The following is a 26,143-nucleotide window of genomic DNA, read 5'->3' on the forward strand; positions in this document are numbered from 1 at the left end:
CTATGCAGTATGTGTTCTTTCACATCTGTGAAGCTGACAAGATGTGGCAAAGGCTTCTCCACGTTGTTCACATTCATTGGGCTTATCTCCAGTATACATTCTTCCATGTCTGTGAAGGTCACTGGATCTAGCAAAGGCTTTGCCACACTGCTTACATTCATAGGGCTTCTCTCCAGTATGAGTGTGTTTATGCATCCGAAGGTAAGTGGCAGCAGTGTAGGCTTTTCCACATTCTTGACATTCATAGGGCTTCTCTCCAGTGTGTGTTCTTTCATGTCTCTTAAGCTGATAGGATATAGCAAAGGCTTTTCCACATTGTTTGCATTCATAGGGCTTCTCTCCAGTATGAGTTCTTCCATGTATGTGAAGTGCAAAAGATCTAGCAAAGGCTTTTCCACACTGCTTACATACATAGGGCTTTTCTCCAGTATGAGTGTGTTTATGCATTCGAAGGTTAAAGGCAGTAGTGTAGGCTTTTCCACATTGTTGACATTCATAAGGCTTCTCTCCAGTATGAGTTTGTTCATGTGAGTGAAGGTAAGAGGACTGAGTGAAGGCTTTGCCACATTGTTTGCATACATAGGGCTTCTCTCCACTATGAGTTCTTTCATGTTTGTGAAGGTCACCAGATCTAGCAAAGGCTTTGCCACACTGCTTACAATCATAGGGCCTCTCTCCAGTATGAGTTCGTTTATGTATCTGAAGGTAATAGGCAACAGTAAAGGCTTTTCCACATTGTTCACATTCATAGGGCTTTTCTATGGTATGCATTCTTCCATGTATGCGAAGATGACGGGATGAAGGAAATGTTTTTCCACATTGTTGACATCCAAAGGGTTTCTTTCTAGTATGTGTTCTTCCATGAATCTGAAGGTGACTAGATCTAGCAAAGGCTTTTCCACACTGCTTACATTCATAGGGCTTCTCTCCAGTGTGTGTTCTTCCATGAATATGAAGGTGACTAGAACTAGCAAAGGCTTTTCCACACTGCTTACATTCATAGGGCTTCTCTCCAGTGTGTGTTCTTCCATGAATCTGAAGGTAACTAGAACTAGCAAAGGCTTTTCCACACTGCTTACATTCATAAGGCTTCTCTCCAGTATGTGTTCTTCCATGTGCATGAAGCTGACGGGATGTAGCAAAGGCTTTCCCACACTGCTTACATACATAGGGCTTCTCTCCAGTATGAGTTCTTCCATGTGTGCGAAGGTCACCAGATCTAGCAAAGGCTTTTCCACATTGTTGACATTTATAGGGCTTCTCTCCAGTGTGTGTTATTCCATGTCTCTTAAGGTCAGAGGATGTAGCAAAGGCTTTTCCACATTGTTTGCATTCATAGGGCTTCTCTCCAGTATGTGTTTTCTGATGTATTCTAAGTAATCTGGGATAAGCAAAGTCTTTCCCACATACCTTACATTTGAAATGTGCATTCCCTGTGTGTGTGATCCTGTGCTTTTGAAGACTTGTGTGTGAAATAAAGGTTCGACCATCTTGTTTACATTCAGAGAGTTTCTCTCCAGAGTGAGTTCTTTCATGTCTTCTAAATAAAGAGGAGAAATGAAAGGCTTTCCCACATACCTCACATTGAAAAGGTTTACCTCCACTGTGTGTTATCATGTGTCTTTGAACACCTGGGAGAGAAGAGGCTTCACCACATTGTTGACATTCATAGGGTTGCCCCCCAGTATGAGTTTCTTCATGTCTTTGAATGTCATTGGAACAACTGATGACTTTCCCACATACTGTACTTTCATGTGGTCTATCTCCAGTTTGTAACAACATTTGTGTGTGAACACTTTTGAGAGAAACCAGAGATTTCCTATATTGTTTAAATTCACATGGCTTCTCTTCACATTCTTCATGCTTATAGTATTTGTGTCCAGAGTGAGATGTGATGTGCCTATGAAGGAAAGAAGGACATATGAAATCTTTTGCACACATAATGAAGTCACATGGATTTAATCTATTAAAATTTGTCTTTGTTTGATTAAGAATTGGAATCGATTTGAAGGTTTCCCCACACTATTCTGTGGGGAAAGTTTGAAGTTTACCATAGGACTTCTTTGAAGAAGAAGTGACCAGCACATAATTGATACCTAACTCATTCACAGTTTTCTATTTATTTATAGGTCTTTACATTTCTACCAACATCACGTAAAGGCTAGATTTTCTGACTTGTTAAAGTTGCCTGAAAATAAAGAGATTGAAAGGAAACAATCCTTTGCAACACAGCTTCTCTATGGCTATTATTCACATAGTCATATTCACATATGCAATTTCATAGTCCTTTTTGCATGTCAAATACTTTGAAAAGACTGAATACCTGTCACAGATAAGTATATATTTCTGGTAAAAAAATATTATAAGAACAAATACATTTCAAATTATGCATACTTCTTGGGTTGGTTTGCTTTAAAAATTATATGACAGTTCTCAGATTCCCTCACGAATTCCTCTTGTGAGTACAGTTACCTTAGGTTGCTTCCAGAGTTTTCAATCTGATCTTCAGTGGTCTTGTCTTCCCACTTGTTTCCTAAAATGAGACAACATAACAATCTTTATGAATACTTAGGAGCTAGAAATGCTTTGCCGAATTGTAGGTGCCATTTATGCTTCAATAATTTATCAACTGATTTCCTTTTCACCTTCTACATAAATGACCAAAATAAACATGACTTCTCGATTTCATTAATTTTAAAACCATCATTATTACCTATACAAGCCAGGTTTCTGAGGACTTCCAGCATCACATCTCTGTAAAGGTTCTTCTGGGAAGCATCCAGAAAAGCCCACTCCTCCTTGGTGAAGTTTACAGCCACATCCTCAAAGGTCACTGAGATCTGAAATATCCCACAAATGTATAGTGGAGGCCATGAAAGATTGACAGCATGAGAAATCTGCACTCAACATGCATGATGTTCACATGATTCCCTGGCCTCCTGATTAATTCCATGATTTGGCCCATCAAATCTTTACTGCACTCAATTTCTTACACCCATTCCAACGCTAGAAATTGACTACTCAGAAGGCAAACATCATAGTGATTTATACCCTTCCTTTGGGGAGTTCACAGGAAGTAAGACAGGCTCCCAGATCACTCCTAACTTCTTTAATGGTTGCACCTCTATTACATGTCCTAGAAACGTCCTGTGTGGTACAGAGCTAAAATAAGCACTTCTGATAGTACTTGTCTTTAGAAAAGAAAGGAGATGAGTAGAAAAATGCAGGAATCATGGAACTAAACATTTGAGAGAGATTCTGCCAACTACAGTGGCTCCCTGTACCTACAAGGTTAATATAGGCAACATGGTATTTACTGATGTCTTGTTTCCTCTGAAAGTCTATTTTTCCATACTTAAAGAAATGCCTAGAACCAGCCCCCACTCCTACCCTCTGGGCATGGGGTCACTAAGGAGATTCCTTCATAGACAACATTTCACACAGGTGGTCACAATGTGTTAACTGGAGATTGAGCTCATTCTGTGTGATTACACTAAGAACAACTAGAAGTTGTTGTTCTGCTTTACTCCAGAACAAATTTAGTGAACTAGCTTACTATTAAATGACCAAAACAAACATGAGTTCTCTATCTGATTAATTTAATGTATTTATTAATAAACACAACAATTTGATAGTTTCTTGTGCTTACTGTCAAAGCAGAATGGGGTAAGTGGAATGATGGCACGTGTCTTAGAAATAACTCAATGAGGACTTGGAAGATGGCGGCGGATGGAGTGCATCACCCCCGTGTACTCCGTCACTGTGCGGGTGAATGATGAGTTAGAACGGCCAAAAGCTATCTTGTTAGGAATTTCCAGCAAAATTGGGGTGCACCAAAACCTAGAGGAAGGATTTCCATCGCCCGAGGATCGGTTACTGGGGCTCAACCGCGAGCGATTTGTCCGCATGGAGATTCAAGCTGCTTATTCAACGACTTGCCCCACTGCTAGAGACTGCGGCGCTGGCCAGGAAACGGCAAGCTAGCAACGCAGAGATACGGCGCTGCTGATTCTGTGGGCGCCTTCCGGCTGTGCCCTCACTGTGCTCAGTTCTGAATTCTGGGTTTGAGACACGGGAAGGAAGGGGTCCAGTCCTGTCCTCCACACCGGTCAGACCACCGAGGAAGCCAGCGGCCACCATCTTGGAGAGCTGACGTCACCATTGCCAATTATCGACTGATCACATCTCATTCAGTGATAGAACAGGTCTGTGACATTAAAACCATTTTCCATACAGCGGGGAAATCACATAAAATCTCTCCCCGGCTTTCCGGGGGCGTGATTAACAGAGTGAAACTGAGTAGCGGTGTGGGGGAAAGGCAAAGGCACCTGAGCCCCAACTCCTCCCTGCCACCAGCGGCAAAAACAAAACCTGTTTCGCCAGCTCTAGGAGGAGGGGCTATCGGAGGAAATCAAAACAATAAGGTGCCGGTTCCCAAAAGCCGCACTCCACGTCCAGGAAATTGCAGGCACAGAGTGTAGTTTGAACTGCTGAGTGGTACCACACCGGGATAGACCTGGCTGACAGGAGAAGCCAGGGGACTAGAAACCAGGAATTAACCTAAGCTAACAGGTTTTGAGAGACACCAGTGCGGGGAGGAAGGAGCGGCCTCACACGGACTCTTTCCTATAGCCGGAGGACAAAATCTTGGCCTGGAAGGCACAGCACCACCTATTAGAAGCGAAGAAAATAGAAGCCTAACAGTGTCCCTTTTTCTTTTAATTTTTTAAAATTTTTTTTTAATTTTATTATTTTTCTTTTCTACAATTATACTATTTTTTTAAAAATGTAATTTCTATTTTACTGCATTTTATTATTTTTTATTATCATTTCCTTTCCTTTTCTATTCTTTTCTCTTTCTTTCCTCTCTCCCTCTCTCTTTCTTGGTTTGCTTCCTTACTTTTCCCCCATCTTTCCTCTTAAGCACGACCACCCAGATTACGTACAACTTACTAAATGAAAATAAATGAATACTACGAAACAGTCCATAGTCCGACTAAGCCCTTAACTACCCCCAAGTACTCCTGTCTATTCTCTTGTTAATATCCACCTGCATTTGAGCAACCCCCCAAAGAAGCTAACATACTAACCTCAATACCATCAAAGCACCAAACCTCATCATAAAATCCTAAGTTCAAACCTCAATTTTATACATGCCATCAAATTCTGTAGACCTCTAGTGAAACTAATGAATTTACTGTAAAGCACAATTAAACCCAACATCTCTAAACATCGTCTCCCAACACAAAGGAGATATATTGGAACTATGAAAACCAAAACAAATTTAAAGAAGAAAACAGAAACAAAGCAGTCAAACAGAGTTGGAAAGCAACGTGAGCACCATGAAAAAACAAAGGAAAAAAGGATTACAAACAATGCAGGAAAGCTTAAATTCACAGGAGAACCTAGAGGCTTCAGAAAAATGGACAGAGAAAGAACTCAAGGCATACCTAACTCAGATGGAATGGAATCTTAGAGAAGACTTTTGATAGCAAGCCCAAACAATGAAAGTATACTTTGAAAATGAATTAAATAGGCAAATTCAAATGGCAAAGAATGTCCTATACCAGCAGATAGAGATTTAAAAAAAAATCAAACAGTAATCCTAGAAATGTAGGAAACCATAAACCAAATTAAAAACTCAAACGAGAATATTACAAATAGACTAGATCAAATAGAAGTCAGAACATCAGATAATGAAGATAAAGTGTATCAACTTCAGAAGAATATACTCAACACAGAAAGGATGCTAAAAAATCACCAGCAATCTATCCAAGAAATATGGGATGTTATAAAAAAGAAACAAACTTGAGAGACATCAGGATAGAAGAAGGTATACAGATTCAAACCAAAGGAATGAACAATCTATTGAATGAAAAAATCCTAGAAAACTTCCCAGATATGAAAGATGGAATGGATTGCCAAATCCTGGAAGCCTACAGGACCCCAAACATACAAAACCCTAATAGACCAACTCCAAGACACATAATTATGAAGATATCCAACTTACAGAACAAGGAGAGAATATTAAAAGCTACGAGAGAAAGAAGGAAGATTACATTCAGGGTAAACCAATTAGGTTAACGGCTGATTTCTCATCACAGACGTTGAAAGCAACAAGATCCTGAAACAACATATTTCAAACACTGAAAAATAATGGATTCCAACTAAAAATACTGTATCCAGCAAAATTAAGCTTCAGATTTGACAATGAAATTAAAATATTTCACGATAAACAAAAGTTAAAAGAATTCGCAGCCAGAAAACCAGCACTGCAAGGCATTCTGAGCAAAACACTACAAGAAGAGGAATTGAAAAACAGCACCTAAAACTAACATTGGGAGGTAACCCAGTAAAAAGAACAACAAAAAATATAACCAAAAAGGAAAAACGAGCCATATTAAAATAAATACATAAATAAGCATGTCTGGAAGTACAAACAATATATCATTAGTAACCTTAAATGTTAAGGGCTTAAATTCACCAATCAAGAGACAAAGGCTAGTAACCTGGATTAAAAAAACGAATCCAAAAATATGCTGCCTTCAGGAGACTCATATGATAGGAAAAGACATACACAGGTTGAAAGTGAAAGGCTGGGAAAAATCATACCACTCACATGGTCCTCGGAAGCAAGCAGGAGTAGCCATACTCATATCGAATAAAATCAACTTCAAACCGAACTTAATCAAAAGGGATAAAGAAGGCCACTATATACTGTTAAAGGGAACCATCCACCAACAAGACATAACAATTATCAATATGTATGCACCAAACGTTCATAAAACAAACTCTCCTCAAGTTCAAGAGTCAAACAGACCAAAACACAATAATTATCGGTGACTTCAACACACCGCTCTCTCTGTTGGACAGATCCACCAGACAAAAGCTGAATAAAGAAAGTGTAGAACTCAATAACACAATTAATAACCTAGACTTAACTGAAATATATAGAATATATCAACCATCATCAAGTGGATATATATTATTCTCAGCAGCACATGGATCCTTCTCAAAGATAGACCATATATTATGCCATAGGGCTACTCTTAGTAAGTGTAAAGGGCTGGAGATAATATCATGCATCTTATCTGATCATAATGGAATGAAACTGGAAATCAATGATAAAAGAAGGAAGGAAAAATCCTGCATCACCTGGAAAATGAACAATATGTTACTGAATGATCAATGGGTTACAGAGGACATAAAGAAGGAAATCAAAAAATTCTTAGAGATAAACGACAATACAGACACAACATACTGGAATCTATTGGACACAATGAAAGCAGTTTTAAGAGGGAAATTCATTCCCTGGAGGTCATTCCTCAAAAAAAGAAAAAAACCAACAAATAAATGAACTCACACTTCATCTCAAAACCCTAGAAAAGGAAGAGCAAAACAACAGCAAATGTAGCAGAAGGCAAGAAATAATTAAAATCAGAACGGAAATCAACAAAATTGAAACAAAGAAAACATTGAAAAAATTGATAAAACTAAAAGTTGGTTCTTTGAAAAAATAAATAAGATCGACAGACCCTTAGCCATGCTAATGAAGAGAAGAAGAGAGAGAACTCAAATTACCAACATATGGGATGAAAAAGGCAATATCACAACAGATACTACAGAAATACAGAAGATAATTAGAAATTATTTTGAAACCCTATGTTCCAATAAAATAGAAGATAGTGAAGATATCGATAAATTTCTTAAGTCATATGATTTGCCCAGATGGAGTCAGGAAGATACGCACAATTTGAACAGACCAATGACAAAGGAGGAAATAGAAGAAGCCATCAAAAGACTGCCAACCAAGAAAAGCCCTGGAACACAAGGATATACAGCAAAGTTTTACAAAACCTTCAAAGAAGAATTAATACCAAAACTTTTCAAGTTATTTCAAAAAACAGAAAAAGAAGGAGATCTTCCAAATTCATTGTATGAGACCAACATCACCCTGATACTGAAACCAGACAAAGATACTTCAAAGAAAGAAAATTACAGACCAATATCTCTAATGAACATAGATGTAAAAATCCTCAATAAAATCCTGGCGAATCGAATACAAAAGCATATCAAAAAAAATAGTGCACCATGATCAAGTAGGATTCATCCCTGGGATGCAAGGCTGGGTCAATATACGGAAATCAATAAATGTTATTCACCACATCAATAGACTTAAAGATAAGAACCACATGTTCTTCTCGATAGATGCAGAAAAAGCATTCGAAAAAGTACAACATCCCTTTATGTTCAAAATACTAGAAAAACTAGGGATAACAGGATCTTACCTCAACATTGTAAAAGCTATATATGCTAAACCTCAGGCTAGCATTATTCTGAATGGAGAAAAACTGAAGGCATTCCCTCTAAAATCTGAAACAAGACAGGGATGCCCTCTATCACCACTTCTATTCAATATAGTTCTCAAAACACTGGCCAGAGCAATTAGACAGATGAAAGAAATTAAAGGCATAAAAATAGGAAAACAAGAACTTAAATTATCACTACTGCAGATGAAATGATACTGTATCTAACAGACCCAAAAGGGTCTACAAAGAAACTACTAGAGTTAATAAATGAATTCAGCAACATGGCAGGATATAAAATCAACACGCATAAATCAAAGGCATTCCTGTATATCAGCACCAAATCTTCTGAAATGGAAATGAGGACAATCACCCCATTCACAATATCCTCAAAAAAAAAATAAAATACTTGGGAATCAACCTAACAAAAGAGGTGAAAGATTTATACAATAAAAACTACAGAACCCTAAAGAGAGAAATAGAAGACTTTAGAAGATGGAACAATATACCCTGTTCATGGATATGAAGAACTAACATCATCAAAATGGCAATATTACCCAAAGTTCTCTATAGGTTCAATGCAATGCCAATCAAAATCCCAATGGCATTGCTTGTAGAAATAGATAAAGCAATCATGAAATTCATATGGAAAAACAAAAGACCCAGAATACCAAAAGCAATTCTAAGCAGAAAGTGTGAGTCAGGCGGTATAGCGATACCAGAGTTCGAACTATACTAAAGAGCAATAGTAACAAAAACAGCATGGTACTGGTAACAAAACAGGCGGGTGGATGAATGGTACAGAATAGAGGACACAGAGACCAATCCACAAAATTACAACTATCTTATATTTGATAAAGAGGCTAAAACCATGCAATGGAGGAAGGATAGCATCTTCAACAAATGGTGCTGGGAAAAAAATTAACAATAAGAAAACAAATAAGGGCAGGGGGTGTGGCTCAAGTGGTAGCACGCTCGCCTGGCATGAATGCGGTCCGGGTTCGATCGTCAGCACCACATACAAAACAAAAATGTTGTGTCCGCAGAGAACTAAAATAAATAAATATTAAAACACTCTCTCTCTCTCTCTCTCTCTCTCTCTCTCTCTTAAAACAACAACAACAACAACAAAAATAACCCAATCAACAAATGGGCAAAAGTCCTGAAAAGACACTTCTCAGAGGAGGACATACAATCAATCAACAAGTACATGAAAAAATGCTCACCATCTCTAGCAGTCAGAGAAATTCAAATGAAAACCACCGTAAGATACCATCTCACTCCAGTAAGATTGGCAGCCATTATGAAGTCAAACAACAAAAAGTGCTGGCGAGGATGAGGGGAAAGGGGTACACTTGTTCATTGCTGGTGGGACTGCAAATTGGTGCAGTCAATTTGGAAAGCTGTATGGAGATTCCTGGGAAAGCTGGGAATGGAACCACCATTTGACCCAGCTATTGCCCTTCTTGGACTATTCCCTGAAGACCTTAAAAGAGCATACTATAGGGATACTGCCACATAGATGTTCATAGCAGCACAATTCACAATAGCTAGACTTTGGAACCAACCCAGAGGCCCTTCAATAGATGAATGGATAAAAAAAAAATGTGGCATTTAGACACAATGGAGTATTACGCAGCACTAAAAAATGAGAAAATCATGGAATTTGCAGGGAAATGGATGGCATTAGAGCAGATTATACTAAGTGAAGCTAGCCAATCCCTGAAAAACAAATGCCAAATGTCTTTGATATAAAGAGATATAAAGAGAGAAACTAAGAACAGAGCAGGGAGGAAGAGCAGGAGGAAAAGACTAACATTAAACAGAAACATGAGGTGGGAGGGAAAGGGAGAGAAAAGGGAAATTGCATGGAAATGGAAGGAGACCCTCATTGTTATACAAAATTACATATAAGAGGTTGTGAGGGGAATGGGAAAAAAAACAAGGAGAGAAATGAATTGTAGTAGATAAGGTAGAGAGAGAAGATGGGAGGAAATGGGAGGGGGGATAGTAGAGGACAGGAAAGGTAGCAGAATACAGCAGTCACTAATATGGCATCATGTACAAACGTGGATGTGTAACCCATGTGATTCTGCAATCTGTAATTGGGATAAAAATGGGAGTTCATAACCCACTTGAATCTAATGTATAGAATACGATATGTCAAGAGCTTTGTAATGTTTTGAACAACCAATGAAAAAAAAAAAAAAAGAAAGAACTCAATGACCTACAAATGTCACCATGGGCTGGAGATGTGGCAAAAGCGGTAGCGTGCTCGCCTGGCATGCGTGCGGCACAGATTCAATCCTCAGCACCACATACAAACAAAGATGTTGTGTCTGCCGAATACTAAAAAATAAATATTAAAAAAAATTCTCTTCTCTCTCTTTTAAAAAAAAAAAAAAGTCACCTTGTCCTTACAAAGTTTTATAACTCTCAAAACAATCTTCTTAATAAACAGCAGGCACTACTTTTCTAAGTCTCACAGCAATAATGAATGTCCAATGATTGTCAAACTCTTTTAACAGCAGCCGGTTCACTACCATAATATACAGTCATGAGACACATACCAATGTTCTGCTCAAGGACATTTTGATCAAGGGTGGGCCACATTTGCAATGATTGTCTGTTGTGAAAGAGATTCATTGTGCCTGCAGCAATGGTGGTGCAAACAAACCTAAAGCAGAAGCTCTTCCAGAGTGTGGTAAAGCAACAAGTTTGTAGCCCAGAATTCTGAACTGTCCCAGTCTGCGTGTGAAAGAGGCCACCATTCACATCTGGAAGCATGCTATGATGTCTGCACAGTGATGGAACAGACAAAGAAAATGTCCGTGCCACTTACACAGAGGCATACTCAAGGACTGAAACCATACAGAACCACCCTAAACAATGTAGAACCCACAATTACCCTCAGAGACATCAGCCCAACTCTGTCAGGACAATGACGCAGACAGGAGGGCTTCATGGACCTTCAACCAAACGGGAAGCACACTGAGGTCTCAGGGTCACAGCAACACTACACAGGATATAAACCACACCCCTACAAGTGCACCACCAGTGAAATCCCATGTATGCTCAAAGAAGAGCTAAAAGCAACCAATGAAACTGCTGCTTCAGAAAACCAGAGAAAGAAGAGCAAGGTAAACCTAAATTAACCACAGGTAGGTTGCCGCAGTCTGGCTGGGCACAATTCAGGAGCCACTTGTCAAAAGAAATGAACTTTATTTTTAGAACCACACACAGCACCACACAGCTCCTCAGGAAAAACCCTCAGAGCCCAACTCCCACCACCGGCTTCCCACAAGCCTCTCAACCTCCCCCACTCCTCCTGCTCTTGAGGCTGATTGGCTGGGTCGCATGGGTGGAGCCGAAAATGTCCCCCAATGAGCAGCTACGTAGTCTGAAAAGGTGGGGAAACAGCCCAATGAGCATCACCGCAGAGGAGCCAATCAGCTAGAAGTTGCTGGGGCTGCTGTGAGCCAATCATCAGCTGGCAGTCTGAAAGTTTGCTGGGGCCCCTTCAGCTGGGGCTCTCAACATCTCCCCCTCTCTGTTTAAACAACAAGCATGTGGCTTAGGGACCGTGCCTGCCTTAGATTGTCCAATAGTACATATGGTCCTTACCCGTTATCTTAGGTTGGTACCATTGCAATTGGATCTTACCCGTCACTGACTACTGGTCCAGTATACAGCCACACCTGTGGATAGGTCTTTGTACCAGCAGAGGGGTGAGGTTCTTGCCTCACCTCTGTTCGCCCCCAAATTTTAGCTGAACGATCATGACAAACAGAAGGGAGGAAGATACACCAAGCCAATTGACGGCTCCTTTTGGAAAACTTGTACCACCGATGACATCATCAGCAAAAATACCCCAACGCTACCACAAGTCACTACACCAAAAGATAGTTCACAATGCATACAGGTGAGTTCACAATGCATACAAGTGATACATAGTCCAGGCAAGTTCTGCAAGCAGTTCAGTGATGGCTATTTCAGAAGCTGTAGATTGGTTTTATCTTTGTCTTCACTGGCACTGGGATGAAAATAGGAATTCTGGCAATAATGGCTAAAGAAAAAATTATGTAACATTCCAGAAGGCACTAAAAGAAAACAATTTTCTTAACAATTTACATTATCCTGAAAAGAATAATTAAATATAATGAAAAGGAAAGGTGAAAGTAAACAAACAGATTTGTTAACCTCCTTTTTTGTTCACATATTAAAACAATCCTCAACAGTTGTTTACCCAATTTAAAATAAACCATTTAAATCACGTGAAAAAAATATTTGGATCCATTTTTTCATGAGCGCTCATCATACATGATATATGGACATACATACAAACATACAACATAAAATACAAGTGTGCACACAACACACAATGGTAAAGGCCTTATAACTTTTTACAGGTGAAATCTCCATTGCAATGTTTAAAAACTCTATAGTCAAAAAATAAAACTGATCAGCAAAACATTAACCTAGGTCTGTATGAGCTCAAAAAACAAAATAGAACTTCATGATGTGGGAAAGGGCAATAATAAAATAGATATTGAAAAGAGCATCCTGGTTCTGTCGCAGATGTAAGGGTAGCCAAACTGGAGTTCTGGGTATCAGCTGTTATGGATTTGAGCCAAATCATCTTCTTTTTGGTCTGTAGAAATCGCTTTAGTTAGGGCTGGGGATGTGGCTCAAGCAGTAGCACACTGGCCTGGCATGCGTGCGGCCGGGGTTCGATCCTCAGCACCATACACAAAAACAAAAGATGTTATGTCCGCCGAGAACTGAAAAATAAATATTAAAAAATTCTGTCTCTAACCCCCCAAAAAAAAAAGAAAAAAAAGAAATCACCTTAGTTAATCTCTCTGGAATCCAAATCAGCTGCTGTTCTCCCTATGGAAACACTTAAACAGACCCCCCGACTCCAGACAATTACTGGGTCAGGACCTTTCCATTGTCCTGTTAGAATATCCTTCCAAAGTACCTTGGGCTTATGTACACTTTTTGGACACATATGCCTTTCTGTAGCACTAAGCCCTGATGAATCCAAATTTAAAAAGTTTAGAGTAAAAAGGGTTATTTTAAGTTTATCTTTGGGGAATATATACCCCTTCCCAATTCCTTCTTTGTATAGTGGAAAGCAAAGAGAAAACAGTAGAGGAAGGGGAAATCCTACCAGCAATTCAAGGGATACTATAGCATTAACTATATACTGACTATAGGAAAATAAATTAAATACAGAATCTTTAAACATCACTAAAGCTTGTAATACTGCATTAAGCTCTATCTTTTGAGCTGATTGTTTGGGTACTAAAAATGTAAAAGTTTGATCAGGTGTAACTATTGCTGCTGTACCATTATTTGACCCATCACTGAATATATTTGGAGCATTCATGATAGGTGTTTTTCTTGTCATTTTTGGAAAAATTACAAGATGCGATGACCAAAAAGACAATAAAGGATTAGATGATAAGTGGTTATCAAATGAAACATTAGATTTGCACATGATTATTGCCCAAGTATTTAACTCATTAGCTAACTCATCAATTTGATTCATAGTATATGGAGTAATCATTTTAGTGGGAGAAATTCCAAACACTCCCTTTGCTGCTTTTTTTCCTTTGAGTATTAATGGTCCTACAGCCTCAGGATACCTAGTAAGAATAGTGTTAGGAGAATAAGATAAATGTATCCATAATAATGGACCTTCTTGTCAAAATACTCCTGTAGGAATATATTATGTTGGTAGTACAATAAATAATAAAGGCAAACTTATATCAATTCTATCCAAATGCATATTTTCCATATATGTTTCCATGATTTTTAATGCCTTTCTTGCTTCAGGCGTTAACATTCGGGGTGAATTTGGATCTGATGGACCTTTTAGGATATCAAATAAAGGTCCCAACTCTCCTGTTGGTATACCTAGATAAGGCCTTATCTAATTTATGTCTCCTAATAACTTTTGAAAGTCGTTAAGTGATTTGAGTTGATCTACTCGTATTTGAATTTTTGGTGGACGGACCATGGTTGAGGATAATAGAACTCCTAAATAATTAATTGGAAAATTTAATTGTACTTTATCTATTGCAATCTCTAGATTATAATTTTTAATAAGTTTGTGAGTGTGGCATAACATTCTAGCAATGTGTTTATATCTTTGTGTCCTAATAATACATCATCCATATAGTGAAATATTTGTAGTTCAGGATTTTGATTTCTAAGTGGCTGGATTACTTTGTTAACATAAATTTGACACATAGTTGGGCTGTTAGCCATCCCTTGAGGGAGTACTTTCCACTCATATCTCTAATCAGGACCTTCATGATTCAGTGCAGGGATAGTAAATGCAAAACGTGGACTATACTCAAGATGAATTGAAATTAAAAAAAAAAATCTTTAATATCTATAACTAAAACAGACCAAGTTTTTGCAAACCAGACAATTGAGGAATCCCCGATTGAGCAGGTTCCATAATAACGGTCTCATTATTAATGGCTCTTAAATCTTGCAATAATCTCCATTTACCAGATTTCTTCTTGATGACAAAAATGAAAGTATTATGGGGAGATACAGAAGGTTATATATGTCCTTCCACTAATTGCTGTTTGACCAGGTCACGGGCTGTTTGTATCTTTTCTTTACTCAGGGGCCACTGAGGAACCCATACTGGTCTTTCTGATTTCCAAGTAATTTTTATTGTCTCAGTGGCCCTTTCTGAAAATCCAACCCATGTGTGTCCATTCCTTGATCTATTTGTATTGGTGCTGCTATACCTTGTTCTTGTTTTTCTAATCTTTATCCTTTCCTAAAACCTTGTCTAGTCATAATAGTGGGTGCATTTTGGTTGATGTTATTTGTTAATGTCAAACCTAATTGATCTAGGACATCTCGTCCCCATAAATTTACGGGAAGATGATCCAATACACATGGCTGTATAGTTCCTACACATCCTTCAGGATCCTTCCAATCGAATACCATTGCACTTCTATGGGGATTAGTCACCACTCCTAGGCCTAGAAGCGTTTGAGTGGCCTGTTGTAATGGCCAATGTTTTGGCCATTCTTGATGAGAGATAATGCTAAGGTCTGCACCTGTATCCAGTAGCCCATTAAATTCATGTCCTTGGATATTTAGTTTTAGCATGGGGCGAGAATCTAAATTTAAAGAAAGCATAGCCCAATCTACAATTGTGGAACCTAATGCCTTGGAACCTCTTTCTACAGTATGACTGGAAAATTTATCATGTAGGCTTGGTATTATTAGTAACTGTGCTATTCAATCTCCTGGTGAAATTACTGATATACCCTTTGGAGAACTGGCTATAATTTTTATTTCACCTTCATAATCGGGATCAATTACCCCAGGACTTATCATAAGTCCTTTTAGAGTAGAAGAGCTGTGTCCCAATAATAAGCCTACTGTTCCTTGGGAAGAGGTCCTTTTACCCCTGTGGGAATGATTTGAACTCCCATCTCTGGAGTTAGTACTGATCTGGTGGAAGTGCAGATGTCCAACCCTGCGCTCCCTCTGGTTTGTCTGATGAGGGATCTGATGGACAATGTGTCCTGGGCACTACACTGATGGGGTTGCTGGGTTTGTCCAGTGCTCTGTATATTTGTGGTTTTGGGCCCTGGAGCATTGGGCCCCCATGTCCATTTTTTGGCAATGGAGCCTGATGCCTTTCTCCATGATATCATGGATAAAAACCAGGTCTTTGTTCATTTTTTGATAATGGAGTACCCTCTATGGTGGTTTGAGAACGGCATTCATTAGCCCAATGTTTCCCTCTACATCATCGTGGGCAAATACCCGGAATTCTACACCTTATATACCTAGTTTTGTTAAACCCTCCTCCTATGGGGCAATTCCTTTTAAAATGTCCTGTTTGTTCACAATTGTAGCATGTTCTTGGCCTGGCATCTAAAGCCTGTTTTACTGCAGCTGCCATGACTTGCCCTTGTTCATTAATGTCTCTACATAATTTAATATATGTGTTTAAATCTTCATGTTTCCATGGTCTAATGACTTCTCTGCACCAATGATTCACTTACTCATAAGAAAGTTGTTTTATTAATGGCATTGCTTGTTCTGTATTCCCAAAAACTCTTGTAGCTGTTTGAATAAGCGTATCTACAAATTCAGCATAAGATTCATTAGCTCCTTGTATTACCTTAGATAATTGACCTTGTAAATCTCCATGCCCTTGTAATGTCTTCCATGCCCTAACCGCATCTGCAGCAATTTGTGCGTATACACCAGGATCATATGCAACTTGTTGCTGCTGATCCTCAGAAGGTCCCTTTCCTAACAACATATCTAGATTTCTCTGAGGATAACCAGCTGCTGCATTTTGCATAGCCGTCTCCTTCCAAAATTCCTCATTGGCAACCTTCCATAACAGGTATTGTCCTCCATTTAGCACAGCTTTACACATATTAGCCCAATCCGCTGGAGTCATGTTCAAGTTGGTAATGGATTCGACCAAGCTTACAGTGAAGGGTGCTTGAGGACCATAGGTTGCTACAGCCTCTTTTAGCTGCTTCACTTTTTTGAATTTAAAGCATGGTGAATTCGCTGCCCTCCTACCTCAAATACAGAGCATGTTAATATTTGAGATCCTGTCTCAGGATCCCAACTATTTACTGCGGGGGTTGGGAGCCTCCCACCATATGGAGGTGGCCTTGTTGGTTGGTCACTTACGTCCTCTGGTGATAGAAAGGTGTTAGTAGCAGTCTCCCGTAGAGGTGGTGCTCTTGGTTGGACACTTACACCCTCTGGTGATAGAAAAGTGTTAGTAGCAGTCTCCTGATGTAACTTTCCCCTGATGGATTTTTCTGCTTTACACTTTCTTTCTCTGACTAGCTTAAGAGGCCTTTGGACTAATCAAACAACATACGAACATCCACAATGGCAATGTGCCAACTGGCAGAGTCCCTGGGCTTTTCTTTTCTATTCTTTTTAAATCTTCACCATGATGGTTCCACTCTGAGATATTCAACAACTCCTCCTTAAAAACCCATGGGCTACATCTTTGTACCGTATCAACGTATGCCAAGACTGCTCTTGATTTTACTGGGATGCCTCCTTCCTCTAACAATTTACTTAACACTCTTTTGGTTTGTTTTTTACTACTTTCTGATCTCATATTTCTACTATACTACAACCCAACAGGATGACACCAAACAAAACCGAGATAGAATGAAATAAAAATGGACCACCAAAAAGCATTATACCCTTTCTATCCTCCTGAAATGTGCATCCGTCCTTTCTCCTTATCTGTTCCCCAGACGTCGTAAATAGTTTTTCCTCAGATGTGAGAGGTTTTTCTTCCGTCTCACTCATCTCCAGGGACAGGCAACTTCAAACAAAAGTGAAGCAAAACAAAAGAAGAATCTTAAAATGGCTACCCAATCCTCTCACCCTGCCCTCAGGGGCAAGCAGTTTACCTTATCACTTACCCTCAGTCATTCCCCGTGTGGCCCAACAAATGCCGCAGTCTGGCTGGGCACAATTCAGGAGCCACTTGTCAAAAGAAACAAACTTTATTTTTAGAACCACACAGGGCAAACAAAAAAATCTCCTCAGGAAAAATCTTCAGAGCCCAACTGCCACCACTGGCTTCCCACAAGCCTCTCAACCTCCCCCACTCCTCCTGCTCTTGAGATCGATTGGCTGGGTCGCATGGGCGGAGCCAAAAAAGTCCCCCAATGAGCAGCTCCAGAGTCTGAAAGGGCGGGGAAACAGCCCAATGAGCATCACCCCAAAGGAGCCAATCAGCTAGAAGTTGCTTGGGCCGCTGTGAGCAAATCATCAGCTGGCAGTCTGAAGGTTTGCTGGGGCCCCTTCGGCTGTGGCTCTCAACAGTAGGTAACAGAGAAAGTGTTGATGAAACCACAATCAGGAAATCCGCAGTCTGCAAAATCAAGTTCTTCATGAACATCAGCATCACTGATTAACTAACAAAAGGCTAAGAATACAGAGGACAGAGACTGGGGTTGTAGCTCAGTGGAAGAGTACTTGCCTAGTGCTTGGGAGAAACTGGGTTCCATCCTTACTGCCACATAAAAAGAAAGAAATAAAAAGTGTAAAATATACAATAATATTAAAGAAAAAAACAACAAGGACCGAAAATCTACTAACAGATTTAAAAGTGTCATCGTCAACAATGCATTGGGACTTCAGATTATCATAAATGTGCTTGACACAAATTAGACAACTTACAGACACTGGACCATTTCTTTTTTTTTTTTTTCAGAGTAGAGATTAGAAATTTATTAACGGACATGGACCATTTCTTTGAGAGAGACAATCTCCTACAACTTACACGCAAGGGGAAATACTCAAAACAGATGAGCCCATGGCTGCTGAGAAAAACAGTCTCAATAACTAATTACTGCCCAAAAAGGCAAGACAAGGCTCTGACATCTCAAACAGGCTTCCATGAGACACATAAGAACTGCCACCAATTTTCTACTTTCTTTCCAGAACATAGAAGCTGAGTTAACACCTCCTAAGTCTTCCTGAGGCATAAGTTACCACATTACCCAAATTAAATAAAGAAAAGTGTTAAATAGAAAACTATGAATGATGCTCATCATCATAAATGCAAATTTTAATCATAAATGCAAAAAAATGTACAATTGAGTCATCACACTCCAGGTGTCCATGCAAATGATGTGAAAATTATGGGCACAGGAACCCTCACTGCAGTGACTACAGCAGCCATATCCAGAACTGCCCAAAGCTAGATGCAAGGAAGATGCACCTTTCAATACTGAATGGACAAGCTGAAGTTTAACCACACCAAAGAGCATCACCCAGAGAATGAGCTCTGCAGCCTGGAAACATACAGCACCCTTAAAGGCAGACTGGTAAGTGAGAGAAGCCAGTTTGAAATGGCCAAGTGGAGCAAGATTCCCAGTCAAGAACATTCTGAAAAAGACAACATCATACGCACTAGCAGAACTGATGGGTGCCAGGGACTTAGGGAGCAGAGAGGGAGGAAGGAATGAGGAGGAGTAATGAACAGGTGGAACACAGGATTCCCAGAGCAGTGAAACTCTTCTGTATGATTTTATCTTGTATACGACGTGACACACACAATCACATCACAAGGAAGAGGAACTCTAAAGTAAAGGATGAACTTTGGCTTATCGTAACATGTTGCTTCATCCATTCTCTTTATCAAATGTTTATCACTGGTTTAGTAACTAACAAACACCCTACACCAATTCAATATGTTGAAAACAGTGGAGACTATCAGCTGGAGAGCAGGGGTATTTGATACTATGTGTAATGGCACGATTAACTGTCACCTTGATTGGCATAAACGATGCCAATGATTAATGAGCTTCAGGGTGTGTCCATAAGGGTGTGTCTAAAAATGATTGGCATATGGGGTAGTGAGACAAACTGGAGAACCTCCTTAAGCTATGCAGCACCGTCCAATAGGACGGTGTCTTGGGTGGAACAAAATTCTTCACTCTCCCAAAGTCGACTCTGCCAGTGATTCTCTAGTGAGTTTCCAGAATCTTTGGTCTGGACTAAGGCAGCACCATTGATCCCCCTTGTTCAGAGGCTTCAGCCTCTAGGACTCTGCAGCTACTACTTCTCAAGCTCTCCAGCCTGAAGATGGCCACTGTGGACATCCACCTTCGGGTCAAGTAGGCCAATCTAATGAATCCCCTTTGATAATCACACTTCCTCTTGATACTTTTCCTCTAGAGAACACTAATAAACTATGTACGCCTAAAATTGCTCATAAAAACAAACTTTATCTAATAAAGAAGTAAATAAACTACCAAGGCATGAAGTTTTAAAAATGTATACATAAGAAACAATATTATATGCTAAATACCTTTTTCATAATAATGCAAACAATAAAGCAAAGAGGAAGAGTCATAGTTACAAATTTCAAAAGTATGAACAAAAGCAAGAAAACTGATTTTTAATACTATTTGCATCTGGAAAGAAATTGGATGATAAGTCTTCAAAACTCATTCCAACTGCTGGTATAGTGGTGTGCACCTATAATTTCAGCCACTAGGGAGGTCAAGGCAGGGAAGTATCAAAAGTTTGAGGCCTGTCTCAGCAACATAGCAAGACACTCAGAAATTTAGTAAGACTGGTCTTTATCAAAAATAAAAAGGGGGTCTGGGACTGTAGATGAGTGGCAGACCACTCGCTACCATGTGTGAGGCACTGGGTATGATCCTAAGCACCACAGAAAAATAAATAAAATAAAGGTATTCTATCCATCTACAACTATATAAAAAAAAAGAAAAGAAAAAAAATAAATAAGAAGAAGGGCTGAGGATGTGCTCAGTGGTCAAGTGCCTGTAGGTTTATACCCCTGTAAAACACCTGCCCACCTCCAGAACGTTGCTCACAAATTGAAATTTTTTTCTGGAAGATAAGTAAGCATGAGCATGTCCATGGCATCAATTCCCAGCACTCAATAAGAAAGCAAATAAATAAACAACAGTCTACAATACTAATTCTCTTGGGCTGGACAGTAGCTTGGTAAAATACATGTAATGAGAGATAAATATGATTATAATAAAAAAGGTACACAACTAGAGGTATAAAAACACAACAAAATCAGTGGAAAGACACCACACTTTCTCAAAGAAGACTGACTGTTCCCATGATCTAAATCTCGGAAAAAACACTGAGCGTTTCAGTAAATTCTGTGAAATTTAGGGCATGGTTTGTTGTATTTTGGAGGTAAACTTAAGAAAAACTACATCTAAAAATGGAAATAATGGGGCTGGGGATGTGGCTCAAGCAGTAGCGCACTCGCCTGGCATGCGTGCGACCTGGGTTCGATCCTCAGCACCACATATCAACAAAGATGTTGTGTCTGTCGAGAACTAAAAAATAAATATTAAAAATTCTCTCTCTCTCTCTCACTCTCTCTCTCTCTCTCTCTCCTCTCTCACTCTCTCTTTAAGAAAAAAAAATGGAAATAATGGGGTTGGGATTCTGGCTCAGCAGTAGAGTGCTTGCCAAGCACATGAGAGGCCCTAGGGTTGATCCTCAGCACCACATAAAAATAAATAAATAGGTACTGTGCCCAACAACAGCAACAACAAAAAAAAGTTTTCAAAAAATTGTAAACAGTAAACTGTATCTAAGACCAGGCAAAATGTTGTACAGGACAGAGAGAATAGAAAGAGGATTTATGTTACTCCCAAGTTTCATAAGCTAAAAGGCTAGCTCCCAAAGGGGTGGCCCTACGAGGAGGCAGTTGATAGGGAACAGGAATTAGGTGACATGGGGAGGGGATCAGCACCCTTATTTAGACACATGGATCTCTCCTTTGCAGAAAACAGGTGTCATTTACTCTTTCACTGATATTCAGTGATTAAATGATTACAGTTGGGTATTCAAGGCATTGGAAAATTTGTCCTTAAAAATTACAATGAAGACTGGTGTGATGGTGCACACCTGTAACCCCAGCGGCCCTAGATGATGTAGCAAGACTCTGTCTCAAAACAAAGAATCTAAAACGGGCTGGTGGTTAAGCACCTCTGGGTTCCATTCCTGATAACAAAAAACAACACAGTTAACATGAACCTGCCAAGTTCAGACAACAACGGTGAAAAACTGTCGTCCTTTGTCAAATTCATCACCTTGTGAAGGACAGATACTAGTTTTCATGAAATCACATTCATAAATTTGTCCACCACTATTTTTGTAGAATTGGACTCAAATTCTGCAGCAATAATGCAAGACAGACTTTCTCTGTATCTTACGTGGTATTTAAAAATGGAGGGTGGGATTTCAATTTGAAACCACTGAAAAGACAAATCTGAATCTTATAAACTTTCTATACATACTCAGGGGTAGCAAAAGGTAAATTAGGTAATTAGATGTTTTCTTTTTCTTTTTTTTTCTTTTTTCTTTTTTGTTTGATGCCCCCGAGATTAAACCCAGAGATATTTTACTGCTGAGCCACATCCGCAGTCATTTTTATATTTTATTTTGAGACGCAGTTTCACCAGGTTGCATAAGGCCTCGCTAAGTTGCTAAGGCTGTCCTCAAATTTGCAACACTCCTGTCTCAGCCTCTGGAGCAGAAAGGATCACAGGTGTGCACCACTGTATCTGCAGTAAGCTGGGATTTTTAACAACAACAAAAAAAGATTTTAACCCACCTCTCTATTGCCTCTTTAATAATAGTCCATCCCATTTGGCACTGAATAAATAAACCTGAGCCTCAGATAAGTGAGCACATCATTTCAAAGTGATACACAGAAAGCTTTGGTGCTGAGGGAGCACAGATGTGTCAGGTTCAAGGGGCAGGGAAGGTCCCTGACAGCTGAGACATGCTTCCTCCTAGTCTTGCTCATGGAAAGCATCCAGGATCACCCTCCCAGGCACCTGGACCATGACTCCAGTCTATGAGGCTTTCCAGGTTTGTACACACTGCACTGGGGTGGGTGGTCCTTATGCTCTGGGAGAGGTTTTGCTCCTTCACACTGTGAGAGACTAAAAGGGCAGGAGTCACTGCTGACCTGGCCCCTCAGCACCAGCATCCACAGGCTGACTGTCCACCTGTCTCCAAGGAATGGGAACAGAGCTTGGGGAAAACAAGGTCCCAAGGAAGTAGCTGTTTAGATGAGGCCTTTTCCAGGAGATTCCTCAGCCCAGGGCCCCCAGCAGCTTCCCTGAGAGCCTGCACCCCACACCTCAGGCTGTCCCTTGGGAGCAGCTGACCCAGGGCCTGAAATTCTGTTCACCCTGCAAGGCACAGGGCAGCTGTGGGCACTCTGTGGCAGCTCCAGGAGAGGACAGTGGCTGAGGACATGGGACTCTGGGAGGTGTCCAAAGGGAACCTCTGCCCAAGAAATCTGACATGGTGTCTACACCTAAGGAAGATAAAAGGAGAAGCACAAGATTTTTACAGCTGTGAACTCAAGTTCTCTATACACTTGCATCTCCATCAAAGAACCTTCAGAGTACTTGACTTTGGCTAACTAGACCACCATGAGGGTGGAAAGGCAGGGTTCTGTATGGAGAGCAAACATTATCTCTGGCTATCTTAAGCCCCTTAATAGCCAATCATCTTAATTTCTGTATCAGACCACAATCTCAAAACATCTCAGAATATATCACTAACCTGACCAGACGTCTCCAAAATCTATCAAAGGTCAGAATGCAATAACAGACATACAGAAGAAATTTTCTTTACTTTTTTTCTGTACCCCACCAATCTGATGTTCCTACCAATGCAGTGATACACAGTTTCTTTTATAAAAGTTCATGGAGGCCAGGCACAGTGGCACACAACTGTAATCCCAGCAGCTTGAGAGGCTAAGATAAGAGGATTGCTAAATTCAAAGCCAGACTCAGCAACTTAGTGAGACCACCAGGAACTTAGTGAGATCATGTCTGAAAATACAATACAAAAAGGACTTGGAATGTGGCTCAGTGTTTAAGGGCCCCTGGGTTCAATCCCTGGTATATTTAAAAATAAAGGAGGAAGGAAGGAAGGAAGGAAGGAAGGAAGGAAGGAAGGAAGGAAGGAAGGAAGGAAGGAAAGAAAAGAAAAGAAAAGAAAAGAAAAGAAAAGAAAAGAAAAGAAAGAAAGAAAGAGATGTAATCTCTCCCAGGGAGGGTCACACACATCATTCAGGGTAACTTGAATCCATGTTCCTTAGTATGATAATTAATATTTGGGTTAAAATGAAGTATTTTCTGTAGCTGGGGTTGTCGATGCCTTTAAACCCAATAGATTGGGAAGCTGAGGCAGGAGGATCACAATTTTCAGGCCAGGCTGGGCACCATAGCCACATCCATTCTGAAAATCATACTAAAAAGAGTTGGGGATGAAGGACAGTAAAGGAATCAGACATTATTATAGTGGCATCCCCTTTTTTCACAGAAAATTATAACTGGGTTTCTCCAGAAATCTTCACCATGGCTAATTTTAGGACTGTCAACAAAAGAGTGTCCACAAAAAAGTTCAGTGTAGATAAACTAACTATTTTTGTGTTGCCCTATTTTACTGGGCTGCTAGTCTGGAAGAAATCAGCACTCCAGGTGCTGGACTCCCCCTTACTAATTTTTTACACACTTGTATCCAGTATAGTAGTTTGTAGAAATGTGCAAACAAGGCCTCTGGCTTTGAGCTGGGCTTCACAGACAAGTCACCAAATGGGCTCCATGGTAACAGCTGGTGGGGGAGGAAAGAAAGGGGAGAAGAAGCTCTCCCCTCCTCAGGTGCTGTCCTTGAAGGGTTAACTTGGCCAGAACAGAGAAAGAAAAACCTGCTTTTATGTGTGTGATGTGACAACTTGACTATGGTGACTCCACTTTGTGAACTCAGCCATGACACTCAAAAAGCTCAGGACAGGGGCCATTTGGATTCTTTTGTTCATGAAAATTCCCCAAGAACACACAATGATCTATGGGGCCAACTGGAGACTAACTGACCACAACTTTCAGGCTTGCTTACGTTGCCTGGACCCCCAAACTTTCCTTTTGTGGTTTTTGTGCTTAAATATGGAGCCAACTGAAGGCAGGGGCACCACTCTGACCATCTCATTCTTTCGAGAGCACAGTGTCTGCCACTGGCGAGCAATAAAGGCTTAACTAGAATGAGGCTGTGTGGTCTGAGAGTTATTTGGGGGTCCCAATATTACAATGTGAACTTTTGAGCCCCTCCCCTTACATGCTGGGTATAAAATTCTGAAACCACCTGAACTCGGGGTTCAGGGGATGGATGGATTGATTACAGCAAAAGCATTACCCTCTGAGACTGGCTGCAGCCAGATAAAACTGTTTCCAGCTACCTTCAGTGCCTTGCCTCCTTTGTCCCTACATCATTATTACCCCGTGTGCTTACCTAACTACAGGACTGGTGTGACTCTACATCATGGACTCTCAGAAAAAGGAGCACTTATACTCTATTGATGTAGCCCAGAATTCCATATCCCTGGGATCTATAAACAACCCCCTTATTCCCTTTAAAGCAGTTATTCTGACCAAACACAAGGAAGTGTTAAGTGATCGTTCTTTCCCCTCAAGGATAATATTCACAAATAGAAAACAAAGGCTTTCAAAAGTGTTGTTCTTGCCAGGGACATTGGCACAAGCCTGTAACCCCAGTTAAGCGGGAGGCTGAAGCAGGAGGACCACAAATTGGAGGCCAGCCCAGATTCCAACACAAGGGGAAGGGAGTAAGGGAGGGGGGAATGTAGGGGGGAAGGGAGTAAGTGAGGGGGGAAGGGAGGGGGGAAGGGAGTGGGGAAGGGAGGGGGAAGGGAGGGGGGAAGGGAGGGGGGAAGGGAGGTGGAAGGGAGGGGGAAGGGAGGGGGAGGGAGGGGAGGGAGGGAGGGGGGAAGGAAGATTGATTGATTCTTTCCGATATTTCACTACGCGATAATGACAATTAGCAGACGGTGTCCATTTGAAATGAGTGGGAAGAAGAATGTCTGGCTGAGCTGGAGGTGGAGGGAAGGTGGCCTTTTAGAAGGCAGGAGGCGCCTGCAATTTGGAGGCCCTCCACTGGGTGGAGCTCCACTGCGAGAAGGAAGGTGCATTTATGGTCCTGCTTCCCACACGTTGGGAAAAGTGAGTGCGGGCCACTGGTAGGGAGCAAAGGGGACACCTGGGACCTGAGCCTCCCTTCCAAACCCAGGGAACCAATGGACAGGGCCCAGGGCCACCCGACAGCGGCGACTCAGCACGCCACTCAGCAGCTCGCCCGCCCGCCCGCCGGGCCCCAAGGCAGGTGCTGAACACCTACCTTCAGCGAACTCACCATTGTTGGCTTCTCTGGTGACCTGGCGTCCTCTGGAGGAACCTGCGGGCACCCGAGATCCCCGAGAA

At 40.6% G+C, this 26,143-nt stretch overlaps 1 protein-coding gene across 1 annotated transcript; it reads right to left on the bottom strand.

Annotated features, from left to right (window-relative positions):
• LOC144250609 (uncharacterized) lies at positions 1–26,143 on the bottom strand. Its single transcript, XM_077793513.1, has 5 exons — positions 26,076–26,143; positions 2,714–2,840; positions 2,473–2,533; positions 1,500–1,537; positions 1–1,433 (listed from the first exon to the last, which is right to left on the bottom strand). The coding sequence occupies exons 1-5, from the start codon at positions 26,076–26,078 to the stop codon at positions 1–3; spliced, it is 1,662 nt and encodes a 553-aa protein (XP_077649639.1). The 5' UTR covers positions 26,079–26,143.

The sequence above is a fragment of the Urocitellus parryii genome, chromosome 16, assembly GCF_045843805.1.
Source record: "Urocitellus parryii isolate mUroPar1 chromosome 16, mUroPar1.hap1, whole genome shotgun sequence".
Taxonomy (NCBI): Eukaryota; Metazoa; Chordata; class Mammalia; order Rodentia; family Sciuridae; genus Urocitellus; species Urocitellus parryii.

Coding starts and splice junctions, on each gene's coding strand:
- LOC144250609 (XM_077793513.1), bottom strand. Junction 1,538..2,472: donor AACTCTGGAAGCAACCTAAG/GTAACTGTACTC, acceptor TTTATTTAGAAG/ACATGAAAGAACTCACTCTG. Junction 1,434..1,499: donor TGGAGAGAAACTCTCTGAAT/GTAAACAAGATG, acceptor TCACACACACAG/GGAATGCACATTTCAAATGT.